Source organism: Equus asinus, chromosome 1 (genome assembly GCF_041296235.1).
Source record: "Equus asinus isolate D_3611 breed Donkey chromosome 1, EquAss-T2T_v2, whole genome shotgun sequence".
Classification (NCBI taxonomy): Eukaryota; Metazoa; Chordata; class Mammalia; order Perissodactyla; family Equidae; genus Equus; species Equus asinus.
In genome coordinates this window covers 145,096,590-145,112,308 of record NC_091790.1, presented here as the reverse complement: position 1 = coordinate 145,112,308, position 15,719 = coordinate 145,096,590, and the positions used below count along the sequence as shown (strand labels likewise).

Below are 15,719 nucleotides of genomic sequence, written 5' to 3'. Positions count from 1 at the left end.
TAATAAAAGATTCTCTTTTTTCTTTAATTGTACTTGTTTATTTCATTTTTTGTTTGTTTTATTTTTTGTTTGGGGGAACTTTTTTTCTTCAATAATATAAACATTATTTTGAACTCTATAGTTTTCTTTGTTGATGGAGATACAGGTTAATAATAGAGGAACGGTTAAAAAACAAAGGTATATCGTAAAATGAAATATTACAAAGCCATTAAAAATGCAAAATTTCTCATGTGTAATTTAAATGAAAATGTAGTTATAAAGTATAAAATATATATACAGCATGATCCCCATAATGTAGTAAATTACATCCACACACATATAGATACTTACATATGCATATATATTTCAAATTCTGGAAGAATGTATATGAAAATTTTACCTGTGATTATATTATGTTCCCTTCTTATATTTCTGTATCTTCCCAAGTTTATTATTTTATAATTGAAAAAACAATTATTAAAATTACATTTAAAATTAAAAAAAAATAAACATAGTAGAGGATATAAGTGACCCATTGATATCAGACCTCAGTATGGAAATCTCTGCCATGACGATCTGTGTAACTTAGGCACTAGCGCAAGTGGGATTTTCAGCTCAGCCTTGGAGACCAGGGGTGGTGGAGCTCCCCTAGGATGATGCAAAAGCTTATAGATCTGTTCTATAATCTAAAGAGTAAGTTCCAGGCACATAATCATCCAGAACTCAGGACACAAATATAGTGAATACCAGTTTTTCCCAGCAGAGAGTTTAGCCCCACTTGACCTATAGCAAGTGGGACTGGCACAGCAATTTCCCAACCTTGTGGGCCAAGCGATGCTAAAATGTAATTTAGGGCACCCATGTTTAGATCACTTCAGATTATTAGCAAACCAAATATGAGATGAAATAGAAAATAAATAACTTGAACAAGTGATAGACTAATTCGGAGATTTGTGAAATATTTTTTAATTGACCTTCTAGAGCCATAATAGGGAAAGGTCACAGGACAGCGTAGGTCATAAGCTGAACTTCATTTCTTGTCATGGGCTTCAGGATCTAAAGTTACTGTAAAGAATAATGGAAATAAAACCAAACAGAGAGGGTACTGGCTTCCGAGACAGAAGAGCCAGGTTTGAGTTTGAATTACACCACTGAGTGTAGTTGAGTGACCTTACGCATGTGCAATGACCTCTCCAAACTTTACTTTTTCGAGTGTACAACCGAGATAATTTCACTGCCAACTTTACAAAGTGTTCTGAGAATGAAATAAACAATTGTGTGTGAAAATATTTTGTAAAGTAAAAAAATTTACACATACATGTGCATATATACACACACACATCTACTTTTTTCTCATTCTGGTGACATATAATTCACTTTAATTAACATTTATTTACAATTAAAATAATACATCCTTTTTGTTTGTTTGCTTAAGAGTTAATGAGGATTCCACAGATTCAAATAGATACCCTGGGATGTAAGATATTGCAAAAAAATATTTTCCTTCCCCAAAGCAAGACTATTCAAGATCTTTAAAGAGCAGAATGCATTCAATAAAGAGAACAGATTAGCGGTGATCAGACGGGAAGGGGTTTGCAGGGTAGGTGAGGGGGGTCAAGGGGCACATATATACAGTGACAGATAAAAATTAGACTAATGGTGGTGAGCATGATGTAGTCTACACAGAAATGGATAAACAATAATGCACAACTGAAAGGACACAACGTTACAAATCATTATGACTTCAATAAAATAATTGGAAAAGAAAGAGCAGAATCCGTTCAAATCTAGCAACAGATTTCAAAGCTTTTACTTCACATCTCCAAGTCATTTGCTGCTGCCGTACCCTAGACAAGATTCCCAGTTGGAGGGAATTAAGACACCAGTTAAGAGGTTAAGACACCAGTTGAACGTTTTCCTGCTGGGACTTCATGGTCAGCAACCTCGCTCACATTCTCTTTGAGCATAAGTTTAACACTTTGGGGGCTGAAAAATATCTCTTCATCTTGTGAAAAATGGAGACCCTGGATTGCGGGTGTATATGCACATGCATGCCAGCTCTATTTGCACCTTATCATTTACCAACTTGAACAAGTAACTGAAATCAAAAGCAAAATAAGACATTAACCCGCATATCTGGATACACTGCCTTGACATAAACATTCAACATATAATTTGCGTTCTAACAATAATTGCACTAATGACTCTCTTTGAGAAATAGTTATGTGTAACGAAATAGCCAAATTATTACATTGTTCAAAGTCTTAGACTAAATCAATCTGATTTTGCTCATCTAAACCAGAAGATTCTCAAGGACCTGGGAAGACAGACAACAGAACTACGTTGGTTAGCCAAATGATGTCTTAATATTTTTTCTGATTTCTAACACAACTGGTACTCTAATGCAAGTACTAGACATATAAATAGATTACTATTATACTATTTTTGAGTACATAAACCCTAGAAAGAAAGATATCCAACATCAAAATAGTGCTTCACACGTCCTGGGGGTGGTAGATGGGCAGGAAATTGCCAAAGACAGAGCACACGAAACGCATATAAAGTAAACAAAACAAAACACAAGTCCATTAAATCCATGTCATGAAAAAACGAAAGATCTTACATCGGTCCTCCTCTTCATTAACTCTTTTTGAGGCAGAGAAGTCTCCTGAATGGTTGTTGGAACTTAGAATGATACAAGATTATAATAACCGAATGGCCAGAGGGATATGCTGCCATTATGAACTTCAACACAAAGAAGTTCTGACTTCTGTAAGGAACACTGAATGTTATATTTGTCATGAAGGCAGCAAAATAAGAAATAAAGAAGCAAAAGAATGTTATTACTGTTCTTAATGCATTTATATGGGCTGCTGTGCTGGCGTTGCTGAAACCATGAGGTCCTTTTTGCATCCGACGAGTGTGCTTATAGAGAGAAATGAATAACACAAAAGTGCACATCACAAATATGGCCAGAGGAAATATCAATGCCAAGTTGACAAGAAGCACTTCACTAATTTGCTTTATCTTGAGTTCCGTTCTCTTTAGCGTGGTATTCCTGAGGATATCACCCACGTGTAGAGGGTAATCTACCTCCGTACACAGAGCTGCAATGCTCACAGAGGCCAGCAGGCTTCCCAGAAGCAGCCAAGGCATTAACTTTGAGATTCTGAATTTCAGCCAAAGAAAATAGGACTGGGTGAAGCCTGCTATCTTGAGGCAGTAAAATACAGACAAGCAGGTGGCAAACCAGAGACTGACAGAGCTAAAAAACATCCAAAGGAAGATCATCACTGGACCATAAATTTTTACAGCATATAAGAGTGGGAAGAAGATAGAGAAGAAACTCTGTACCATTAACACTATCTGCAGACCAAATCTAGACGTCCCTATACATACAAAAAGGAGTTGCATTGGTGTTAGCTTTCTGCTTTTGATCAATTCATGACAGTTGATGATTATAAGAAATCCATTTACTGTAATCCCTGTGATAAATTCTGCTGACATGATGAGAACATGAAGAATAGCTGATAAAGGGGAGACCATGTTTCCTACCACAAATCTTAGCTTTTCCTTCTGGATGGTGTTACCTCCTTCCGACGATCTCGTGGCTAGAACATAACAGCACTGAGAAATCTGATCTCTGCCAACTCCTAGATCATAAGTAGAATCTTACACTAGACTTTTCCTCCAAGGAAGAATATCAGAGGGATTATTTTCCGAATCTGGTGCGCTTTAAATGAAACTGTGGGAATGCAAATCCAAAGATTTGAATAATGGCTAGGACTTCCAATTACATCCTAGGAAAAACTTCCATACTGGCATTATTCAGTTCTCATTCTTACTCAATTTTGCAAAAAATACGATTATAAATATGTTTTATTTAGGATACTACTACTTCCTTTTTGTCTTTTGTTTTTTCCTAATGACAAATGCCACATCCTTGGGACAGACAACTATTTCTTATTATTGCTACAAGTATCCAACCCAAGATGTGGCTTTTTCCTCAGCACATTTTTTTTGCTAAAAATAAATCTAAGACATTTTAATAAGTTTTCCCCTTCCCTTCTCCCCTGCTATTCCCACCAAAGACAATTTCTTCTCCAGACTTGAAAATCATTTCCTGGGATCTAACTGTATATGAGAATCCTTCATTTCACTAAATGATCTCTCATATTTTCAAAGCCTTCTTGGTAGAATTCTGACCTGAATTTCAGCAAACCACAGTGACACTGCAGGGATAAAAGTAGTGCATAATTAATCCACATGCTGACACCGTCTGATGCTCATGCTGAAGAGCATTATTTCAAAAGGTAGAAGGCACAAAAATTTCTCACCACCAGCAGAGGGCAGAGCCATCTATGAGTTAAAATGAACTTCCTCCACTTCATTGCAAAGAGATGTTCACACACCCCTGCTAAACTTTAGTTACATCACGTGTAAAACGTAAATAAATCATTACTACTTTATAAATAAGATAGGGTGCTCAAAGTGCTTAGCTCAGTGGTTAGGTCATACTAAGAGGTCAACAAATGTTCACTAAGTTAATCTTATTAAGGGTCTGTCCTTATCCTGTGTATACCCCAACAAGAAAATAATGATTCTATTAAGAAATATTTTCAACAAGACATTGAGATATTTTCAATAAGAAATAATATTGTAAGTGTAATGAAAATAGAAAAAGCAAAGAACTAGATTTGCCACCCACTGTCCACACCATTCATGGTTTTTGAAACCTCCCAGTGTCATCCAGAGAACGTACATCCTCTAGCACATTAAAGCAAATGTCAGTGCTACCTATGTAACATTCCCTGGCCAGCTTTGTCACCCTCCCCACCCATCTTCTACACATCACAGCTATCCAAAATGCAGCAAGATTTATCCCACCTGTATCTCTTCTAAAATGCTGGTTTTATGACCCATACATCAATTTTACCTTTGGTTCCTGGACTTGCTTTCTTCCTTGTCAACTTTGCCAAGTGAATGGTGTTTGCCTTGCCCTGTGGCCTCCAGGATGTGATTCCCAATTGTAGGTACAAATGAAGAAGCTTCATCTCAATTCCATACTCTAGGCCAGTGTCATGACCCTGGAGTGTGGGGAAAGAAAATGGGATTTGGATAGTTTACAGCTTAGTGTCCTGAGTCACCTCTCTGGGACTGGGTTACACTTATTGAATAATTGCATTTAAAAGGATCTGATAACTAAGTTTCTAAATACTGTGAATCTCTACAGAATCTGGCTCTTAGTTAAAATAAAAATTCAAGCAATCCTAGTCTTCCGTTTTCCAAAACTTCTGTTTTAATTAATATTTTGTTATGATTGTGTTTCACTGAATAAGCTTGTCGAATTAAAGATGCTGAGAAATGGGCAGCAATTTGGCTTATATATAATCAGCCAGATGATATTTACATGCCAAATTATTAATTGTGTAATGTTAGACTAAAAATCTTGGAATGTATACTGACTATTGGAGTAGTTCTTTTATTATGCTAGATGTTCACTGCTTTTTGCCTATACTCTTGCAAGGTATGATGGAAAAGATATATGAATATGCCCAAAATATATCCGATTCTAGTGCACCAATGGGGATCTCCTTATATTTCAAAAACATTCACTATGATAACCAGTATTTGGGGAGACAACAATCATATTATCTTCTTCATTTCCCATTTTCCCTTTTCTGTGGTCCTTTCTCTTAGTTTTCCACGGTAAACTAGGGTAATAAATGATGGACCAATATATGCAAACTCTTGTTAGTCACACAAATTAACAAATTGATTGCCATCATGATTAATTTCTCTGACAATTATATTTTATTAAAAGCACTTCTTTTTTGAAAATTGCGTATTTATAACAGCTACCTCAGAATGCACATATGCTATGGATACATAAACCTTAAGAAAATGTGAACTCATACAAAACATTTTATAAGCAACTATTTTGAATCTCATTTCTTAGATAAATACATAATTTATGAGCTGGAATCTATCCCCAGTGAGTGTCCAAGTGCTTTAAAATTTTTGCTGAGTTAGTCTCAAGCCACCTTGGGTTTGTCACATTCATCCAGGTGCAGCTGGCAGCATAGTCAGTGGGTTATATGATTCTGCTGTGAGATTTGAATTTATTCAGAACTTATTTCATTCTGAAATCCTGGATTCCAGCTCTCATTTGCTTCTCTAAATGCATCACTTTGTTGAAAAGAAAGCTTGACTTTTCCAAGAACTATGCTAAAGTTATAATTGACGTTCAGCCACAATTTAGCTGAGTTGTATTTGCATTTGTGATTTTCCTGTTGTATGTGGACTGCTTTGCATTTGCCCTTGTTGAATATCATTTTGGAAAGAGAATTTTAGTGAACAGCTTTCTCAGATCTGGGAAAAGTTAATGGTGAGTAAGACAGTCTTGAAGTTAATAATTCATAAGTTTGTTTAGAGATCTGGGAACGGCAGTGGCCCAATGGAGAGAGATGATTTTCAAATAAAGCAATGCTTGAATGTTTTTCTAAAAAAAAATAGATTTCTTTTTAAAGAGAAATAATAATATCTACCAAGAAACATTGGATATTTATAACTCATTAAACGAATTTCAGTTTAGTCGTCTTCCAATCAGTATATATTTATCTATAAGCTGACATGAACCTTGAGAACTGGCATACCTCCAGCGAAGTTTTTCATTTGTTGGGTTTTTCTTGCTTTTGTTTTCAACAATGTAGTCAGAGTCACCTGATTTTAAGGTGATGTTGATAAATTGCTTCGAAAATTGGGATGAACTTTAAATATTGATATTATGACTACGTGTTTCCTATGCACAGAGATCAGCTTATTCAGTTCTCATTGGTTATAATGGCACAAAAGTCTGAATTTTTAAAATAAGCACATTGAATTGCTACTACTTTCCAGTAGACTAGGTGCTTTATAGATTACTAGGAAAATTGAAGCTGTTTTCATTCTTTCAGTTGAAAATATTTCTGTTTGCAATTTTCCACTGCCCTTGCTTTGATATTGATGTTTGCGAAAAGAATTGACTTTGAAGGCTGAATCCTTTATGGATCCGAATTAGTCTATTGGATTGGTTTATTCCTGTGAAAAATGTTCAAAATATTTTTTGGCCTTCTGTAAAGAAGTGACTCAAAATTTCACTTACAATCTATCTTGTTGTCATCATGTGGTCATAGGAGGTGAAAGGAGCAGTCCATGCGGCTTTAAAAGATAACATATTCAAACATTGGCAGCGTTTGGGCCACTGTCTCCTTGATGAGACCAGACTCCAATTACTGGAGAGACTGTGTTTTAAAGTCCATTCAATATGTTTTCATGTCTTTTTATGTTCAGTGTAGTTTTCTTTTTAGTGGTGGGTTGATTTCGGTATTCCAATAGGTTATGTGGATTTTGAGCTTGGAGACAAATCTTTAAACTTGGTCTCTGAGTTCCCTCCCCAAGGTTGTAGAATAATATTAAGTATCAGGTGGATGAAGGGGAATTCAAATAAGATAAGCATCCGGCTCATAATCCAAGCAGCCAAAATTATTTCCATGTGTGTTATATTGCACCCATAGGGTTATTCTCTGAAATAGCAATTTGCCATAATATTATGCAATATTTATTTTCTCCTTAAAATACATTCTAGGCTTTTTTCTACATACTTACTGTCACTTAACTCTTACTGAAAAACTGAAATTCTCTCATTTCACAAACATAGTGAAATTCAAAGACTGAAGTTTCATGATAGTGTAAATAAGGATTTGAATACGTACAGTGGTCTGCTTCCTTCTGGAGCCCACATTGTTGACCAAACCACTATGGTATATTCAGATTGGAATACTTTGCTTCACCAAAATCATTAGAAAACACATGTAAAATCAACTGGAGAATCACAGTTCAACAGCCATAATCCTTTCCTTCCCTATATACATTAACAGGAAAAAATTTAATATAATCTTTTGTTTCGGAGCACATCAGTGAAATGATGAAGCCACAGAATAGTGACCCTGTATTATTAGCATACCTGACTGCATCTGTATGCTACGGGACTAAGGCTGCAAACAGCAAATAAAGCCTAATAGTAAATATTCAATAGATATTATTATTGAATTTTCTGTGGGAAATGAGACACAACTCAGTTCACTGGAAAGTTATAGAACTTTTAGGATTCATAAAAATCTTATTGGTAGAAGAAAGGAATCAGATTCTGCCACAATCATCCCCATATTATAGAAACAGATATTTTGGAATCCTAAAGAGTAAGTGACTTATTCAAGGTCAAATGAATAAAACTGACAGACTTGTGTAGGTCACTTCAGTTTTCTGGGCTTATGTTTCCTCATAGGCAAAACAAGTGTAGGGAAAAAACAGGCGAATATCTACAATTTTGATCTTGTCAACATTTTCAGACTCATCTTCTGCCAAAACCTTGATGTGGTTGAGCTGCCTTTGCATGAGTTATGTCCCATCTAGGACAGATAAAGAACTGGATTCCACGATCCGTTGATTAAGGTATTGGAGTAGTGTCCTGCTTATAAGCCAGCTCTTCTCAACTTTCCCCATCTCAGCTGATACCATAATGTTTATTGTAATTCTACTTTGAAGGGCTTCCTATGTGCAAATTATAATTTGTATCTCAGACAATCAGTGAAGGAGGGCATAGAGTAGAGCTTGGTTTCTCAAAGAGGCTGTGTAATTAAGGACTTCATTATCTCCTTACCACGTCACTAAAATTCAACTTTCATTATTCCATGGGATGGTTTAAACCAACAGGAAATTAAGGATGCAATACTTCTGAAAATTGTATAAAGATGAAAAATGTAAATTAGTTGCTATGAACCAGCTGAATATGACAGATATGTATCTAAGATGATAAAACTGAGGCAAATTTAGGGGAGGGACATTTTGTTTCATTGCAATTGAATAAATGTTAAATAACATAATAGAAGTAGACAAAAAGGAGAAGGGCTTAGCCCAAGAGTCAGAGAGAAGTATTTAGAATGGTGTACTAATGGACCAAACATGCATCCTATTGCATCTCCATCCTGAAATGGACTGTAGCCCACCTTCAGATATATAACATATCTTAGTAACATGCGTGCAGTCAGGGAGAGTAGCTGCAGCAGAAAATAAGGTAATAGCATAAATATACTCCCTCAAATTCAGACTTTATAAAATAGTTTATAGGAGAATAAGTAAATGGAGTATAATTGGAAGATACATTTTCTTCAAAAATACTGAGTGTGAAAAGCTCATTTAACTTCTTAAAAGTTTCTGGTATTTATAGAAGAAAGAGTTATCTCTAAAGTAGGACAGACAACTGTAGACTTGAGATGTTAGGTAACTTACCCAGATTTAACCAGACAATCCATGACGAAAGTAGAAACAAGTTTTGATCTCCGTATATGGAAATTGATATTCTTCAGGTACACTAAGTCACGTTTTCTCCATAGTTGAGCCATTTTATATTTTGAAATATAAAAAGAATACAACTCCAAATCATGGTTCAAAACACACATAATAACATAAAAAAAGTCATGAAAGGCTGCTATTATTTAGCCCATTTTGAAGACCAAATTGTTTCAATACATTTGAATAAACATACAGTCTTTAGATATATTGACAGTAATTTATCTATCCCTTCTTCAGTGGTTTTTTTCCAATCCATTTTTTCAATATCTGTTCCGTATATGAAGTAGCCATATTCCAACATAAGACCCTGCTATGCTTTATATTTCTGGAGGTGATCTGGACTCAAAATGAAAAGAAATAAAAGAAAAAGCAATTTGTTGGAGAATGATATATTTGTTACTCTTTTCCTGATCTTTCCAAAAATAAATTGTCAAAAGGAAAGATTTGTAGCAGCTAGAAACCAATCAGCAAAGAGTTAAAATGCCAACGCCATACATTTATCTTGTTTAGCTTTAGAACAATAGTTTGGGGTGTCCATAATATAAGATCAATTTCTGTCTATTGGGTTTTTTCCCCCATGTCCTTTGTTTTTGAGAGATTTCAAAAGCTTAATCAAATGATATTTTTCCTTGTCTGAGATCTAGCTGGTGTTACCTTGAGACAACATTTGTAAAAGATAAAAAGCTCCGTGTCCAATTTTGGTGATACAGATATTTCAGAACAACTCCTGATGAATTGAAGTGGCGATATAGGAACCTTTCAGAAGGTCATATGTAGCAATTATCCACAAGTGGAGAAAAAGTAATACAATCCTTCCTTGATTTACATATGGATGTGGTCAGGTGGGCCTTCTGTGCTAACTCAGATAAAAAAACATTGTGTTCACAGCAGTGTGTGTAAATTGAGCTTTTTCTCAAAAAGTATCCACATATAAAAATGCCAACACTTCTAGGAGACATATTTCTCCTGAACCTGAAATATCAAGTTAGTATATTTATGACTGTGACATCTAAAAACTAGTGAATAAAGCAGAAATTTTTCCTTTTCCAAGATTACATGCATAGTACATTTGTGTGTGTGTGTGTGTGTGTTCAGCAATACTTATCTAGTACCATCCTGCTGATTCTGCCCCTTGGAAACATAATATGGATTCCAGAAAATAGGTTAACTCTGGTTGATTTTAAATTTTGAAGACTGGGTTTCTGGAATTGAATTTTTCATTTGGGTTAGATGTGGGTTCCTCCTTTTAAATGTATATATTCTAATTCTCTAACATTTTGTGATCACTAGTAATAAGTAGAGGAAAATGGGGGAAATTCTTGAGAGACGTTCCTTTATGTATTTATTCTAGAGCAGTTCTGTCTCCAAGTGAAGAAGAGCAAATGTCCATTCACTGTAAACCTTGCAAATTAGCGTACCCATGACTGTTGTATCGAATCATTCCACAGTTATCAGTGATCAGTCGAATAAATATGACTAAAATTACGAAGTGACTCTATTCTTTCCAGGAAGTTGAAGAATATATGTTAAAAAGGTAACTCAATATAATCATGGATTCTATTACATGGATTCCTCTACAAAAGTGAAAGTAAAGTCTGTGGCTAATGTCTCTTTCTTTACCATTTTTATTAATAATATGGTCATTGGTATTTTAAATTTCATCCCTGTGTTCACATCATAGCTTTGCAAAGGTCTGCATCCAATCATCACATTTTGGATAAAGGTTAACACCACATTAGCTTGGAAAATAAGCATCTAAACCAGGTTATGTCCTCTCTGCAGATTAGCAGGCATCAGCACGTGAACTGGCATCAGCATGTCCTGCTGCTGTCTTGATTCCCTTCCACCCTGCTCCGTCTCCTCAGTGATCACTGGCATTGACAAATTACTTATGAATAACTCTTCTCAGTATTTTGGCATTGGTTAAGAGAATACTTTTTATTTTTCTAGCTGACGTATCCCAAATGAAAACTAAAATTTTCAGTCAAAGCTAGTCATGGTTTTAAAAATGTAAGCACTGTAATTGTTAAGTATTTTTTGTCAAATATAAATTAGTGATTAGTCTAGGCCTAGAATCACAACTGCATAAACTTTTAATAATTTTACATTGTTTTTCTTTTAAAAAGAATGAAGTTGTTATAATCATTCTATATATACTCACTGTAAAAGAGGTTCCATGTGCATGTGTAGCACATTAATTGACAACTTAACTCATTGATGCAGCAGTTTATTTCTCTTCCTATTACATTGTGAGCATTTTCTCATATTGTAAAATAGTCTTCCAAAATATTATCTCTAATAGGTAAATAAAATTTCATAATACACTCATCAATAATTAATTATTCTGAATTTGTTAGATGTTTAAGTTGTTGCCAATTTTTGGCAATATAAGTAATATTAAATAAAACATCTTTGCACACAGATGTTTGATTTCATTTCTGATTATCTCCTTAGATTGGGACATAAGAGTGGATCAACGTATATGACTGTTTTTAAGTTCATGTGATATTTTTGCCAAAAGTTTGACCTCTGATCCCAGCGCCAATCCAAATAATGAGAACAGAGTCTTGGTGAAGAAGGAAAGGCTTTACTTTGCCAGGGAGAGGGAGCAAAGCAAGGGCCAGTGCCACAAAAATTACTAGCTTCCCATTAAGAAACAGGTAGGGGTTTTTATTTGGGGTTTTAGGTAGGGGAGGGGAGCCATGGCCTTCTTGGTCAGCATTTTCCCATCAGCCTGTGTCTGGGGCTGCTTCCAGCAGAGGAGACAAAGGATTTCTCAGATGAACGTCCTTGGCTGTTTAGCTCCATGGTGGAAGGTAGACTGACGTCAGGAAGCCAAGGAGTTGGGCCTGGGAAGCTTTGGTTTCTTGATATTCTCTGGACATTAGTTTCTCTGTAAAAGAACTTCAAGGTCCTGTGATTAGCCACAACTTTAGTGGGAGGCCATCTGGACTTTAACAATTTGTAACTTATACTTGGTTATAAAGGGCGGGGAGTCAGAGGTTAAAGAAACAAGCATTTACATATGAGTGTAACTAAAGAACCAGGGAACTGGAAATGTGTGCTTTTAGTTTTAACCCATATATGCTGCATTCACTGTAGGGGAACCAATATCAGGACTGATATTAAGTAAGAGCCAGTAACAATATATTGCCATATTGTTTCCAGAGAAATTGTACCAGTTTACGTGCCATCAGCAGAATACCAGAGTTTCTACTTACATCTAGCAGCATTTTGTGTAATTTTTTAAAGGTGTTTTCTAATTTGACAGTGAAAATGGTATTTAATTTTTATTTGTATTTCTAGTATGTGTGGTTGAACTTTTTTAGATGTATATATTATCCACTTAAATTTTCTCTTCTGTGACTCATCTGTCTATATCCTCTGCCTGTTTTTCTGTTTTTTTTTTTTAAATTGAGGGATGTGGGAACTTCCTTTCATCTTTATGCTTTAAACAGTTTCTTAATTAGAAAGGCAAACTGACTTCTATGTGTGTAACTAAAAGTTATTATATATTTATTTAGTGGATGATGAACTCGCGTCATTTGTAAAAGCAATTTTAATAGGAACTCTTTAATTTAGACATTATTCTTTGCTTTTTAATCTGTTACAATACTTTTTAACACAATACCTTTTAATACACTGTCCCCATCGGCAAATGGAGCTCAGAGTACATTGGAAATCTCCTGGTGAGTTTGAGAGAGACACGTGAGATTGGTAACATATCCTGCCAAGAGTTTCAACTCCTTGAGCTTATTTGGGCTACGTTTATATTGAACATTATAAACTGATGATGTAAGCAGTGCTTCATCTAGTTCTCTCATGCTCATTTCAGTGATTGTTAATATCTCTGCTAAGAATAGGGATAGAGATGGTTGCTATATTTGTCATGGTCCTCATTTCATAATATATATAAATATCGAATCACTATGTTGTACATGTGAAACTAATATAATATTGTATGTCAAGTATAGTTTAATAAAAACAAACAAAAAAACAAAAACAAAGCAAATGAGAGGGAAAAAGAAAGTTGCTAAGAAAAAAGATCTTAAAAGTTCTCATCAGAAGTAAAAAAAGCAAATTTTGTAACTATGTGAGGTGATGGATGTTAACTAAACTTACTGTGCTAATCATTGCACAATACATATATTATACTGTACACCTTAAACTTATACATGTTAATTATATCACAATAAAATTGGGAAAAAAGAAGTAATGCTCTATATTCAAATACTTAAAATAAAAGAATAGGGATGAAAAAAGAGGGTGGAATTTCAAACAATTCATTTTACTTCTCTGTAATGTTGGTCCCTTGGGTGAGGAAAAATGTTCAAATTAGTATCGAAAGTAAAGTTTCTTGAATTACATATCTGTAGATTTCATTAAATTCCTCTCATACTGTGAGCGGGGAACCAGGCAAGGATAACATTACTGAGAGTCTGATCAATAACTAACACTGTCTGTCAAATGTTTTCCAGGCAAGGAGAAACTAAATATTCTGTTTTTCAGAAGCTGATGTCCCCTTTTCACACGTGTTGCCATCTCGCAGAGAAACTTGCACGCTTGCAGCAAAACCTCTGGAAAAGGCTCTAGCCCCAAGCGTCCAAAAATTACCTTGAACTGGTTGTGTAATGGTCTGCTTACCTGCCACACATGCACCCCGATTAAGCACAGTTGTTACACATTTGTGACAAATAAACCAGTTATCCTCTGCACTCTCGTGTATAGAGTCTCCACCAGCACTGACCTCAGAGAGACTTGCTTTGGGGAACTATCCTAGGTGTTCCCCATTGCTTGAGCAAGCAATAAACCTTCTCTTCACCTACTTCAGCCTTGGTTATGCTTTTCAGCTCCACACTCACCAAGAGGGGAACACTTTGAGTTCGGTTACAATATTAAATCAATAATTTATTGTTGCTAGGTGAAAAGAGTGTATCTAGTCAAACCACATTTTTTGTGTATCAGCTTCTGTACTTCTCTCCAATTCAAAAAAATATACAACTTTGTACAAGATGCTTGTCAGTGTTTAGTGTGCTTTAGGGTGGGTGAGAGAATAGATTCTTCCTGTTGACCTGAAAAGCCTAGACTCTGGATCCCAAGGGAAGATGCTTTCTGGTGGCAGTAGTGGAGTGGATTCCCTTCCAAGGATTAATATGCTTTTCAGAAAACCATGCTGAAGGCCAGTCAGAATGAAGGTCAAATGAAAAATCTTGGGAAGGGCAGTGAAGTCATCAACATATATATGACAAGAAACTGAGTGAAATGAATCTCTTATACACACAATAAAACTCATGCCCCAAATCTGGTTTTTTTTAATTTACAAATATCTTTTTTTTCTGTGGACTTTATTAACAAGAAGGTGAAAAAACTCTTTTCAGGCTGGTCTTTTCTTTCTTTCTTTTTTTTTTTTTTTGAGGAAGGTTAGCTCTGAGCTAACATCTGCTGCCAATCCTCCTCTTTTTTGCTGAGGAAGACTGGCCCTGAGCTAACATCCATGCCCATCTTCCTCTAGTTTATACATGAGACGCCTGCCACAGCATGGCCTGACAAGCTGTGCTTAGGTTTTATACCCGGGATCCGAACCAGCAAACCCTGGGCAGCTGAAGGGGAACATGTGAACTTAACCACTGTGCCACGAGGCTGTCCCCCTCAGGCTGGTCTTTTGAAACGTCTCACATTAGGAACTCGCTGAATTAAGCCATCTGAATATCCTCTAGTTGCTCTGGGCATTGGATTTATGAATAAGTTACAGAGAAAGTTATAAAACATTCTTAGTTATTTCAAGTGGTTTTAATCATTCTTCTCATATAGCAGAGTGCAGATAATTTCACAATATTAAAATCGTATTTGGTTCAACATGATAAAAGGAAAAGGGACATACTTTTTTCTCCTAATAAAACTGCTTTTAAATAGTTTCTTATTAGTTGAAGGGTATATGTATACTATGAAGGGCAAAATTACCATTCAAACAAACTTGAAAACTATCTTGAAATCACTGTTGTTAGAATTAAACATCTAAGGCTTTCTATTATCTCCCTGTGGATGTTTTAGTGTTTCACTCTTTCCTGGGATGAATTTTTTTAGCACTTATAATGTGGCCAATAACTTTTTAAAGGATCTAATTTTTTATCTCAAATAAATTAGGCTATATTCAGAAAATGAGTGACTGATGAACTAACTTATCTGAGAAGCACGGAAGGACCTGGTGGACCCAATATGCCATTCTGTCATTCATAAACCAAAGGATTTTGTCTACTTCGTACTTTCAGATCTGGCTATTCTAATTTAATTTAAAAAACAGAAGTATCAGTAAATATATTTTTTTATTTTCTTAAGAAACTATATAT

The 15,719-nt window shown here is 35.3% G+C and overlaps 1 protein-coding gene across 1 annotated transcript; it reads right to left on the bottom strand.

Moving 5' to 3' along the window:
* Nucleotides 1–2,619: 2,619 nt before the first annotated feature.
* On the bottom strand, nucleotides 2,620–3,525 carry LOC123288005 (taste receptor type 2 member 2-like). Its single transcript, XM_044775692.1, has one exon. The coding sequence runs from the start codon at nucleotides 3,523–3,525 to the stop codon at nucleotides 2,620–2,622; it is 906 nt and encodes a 301-aa protein (XP_044631627.1).
* Between the last annotated feature and the right edge of the window lie 12,194 nt (nucleotides 3,526–15,719).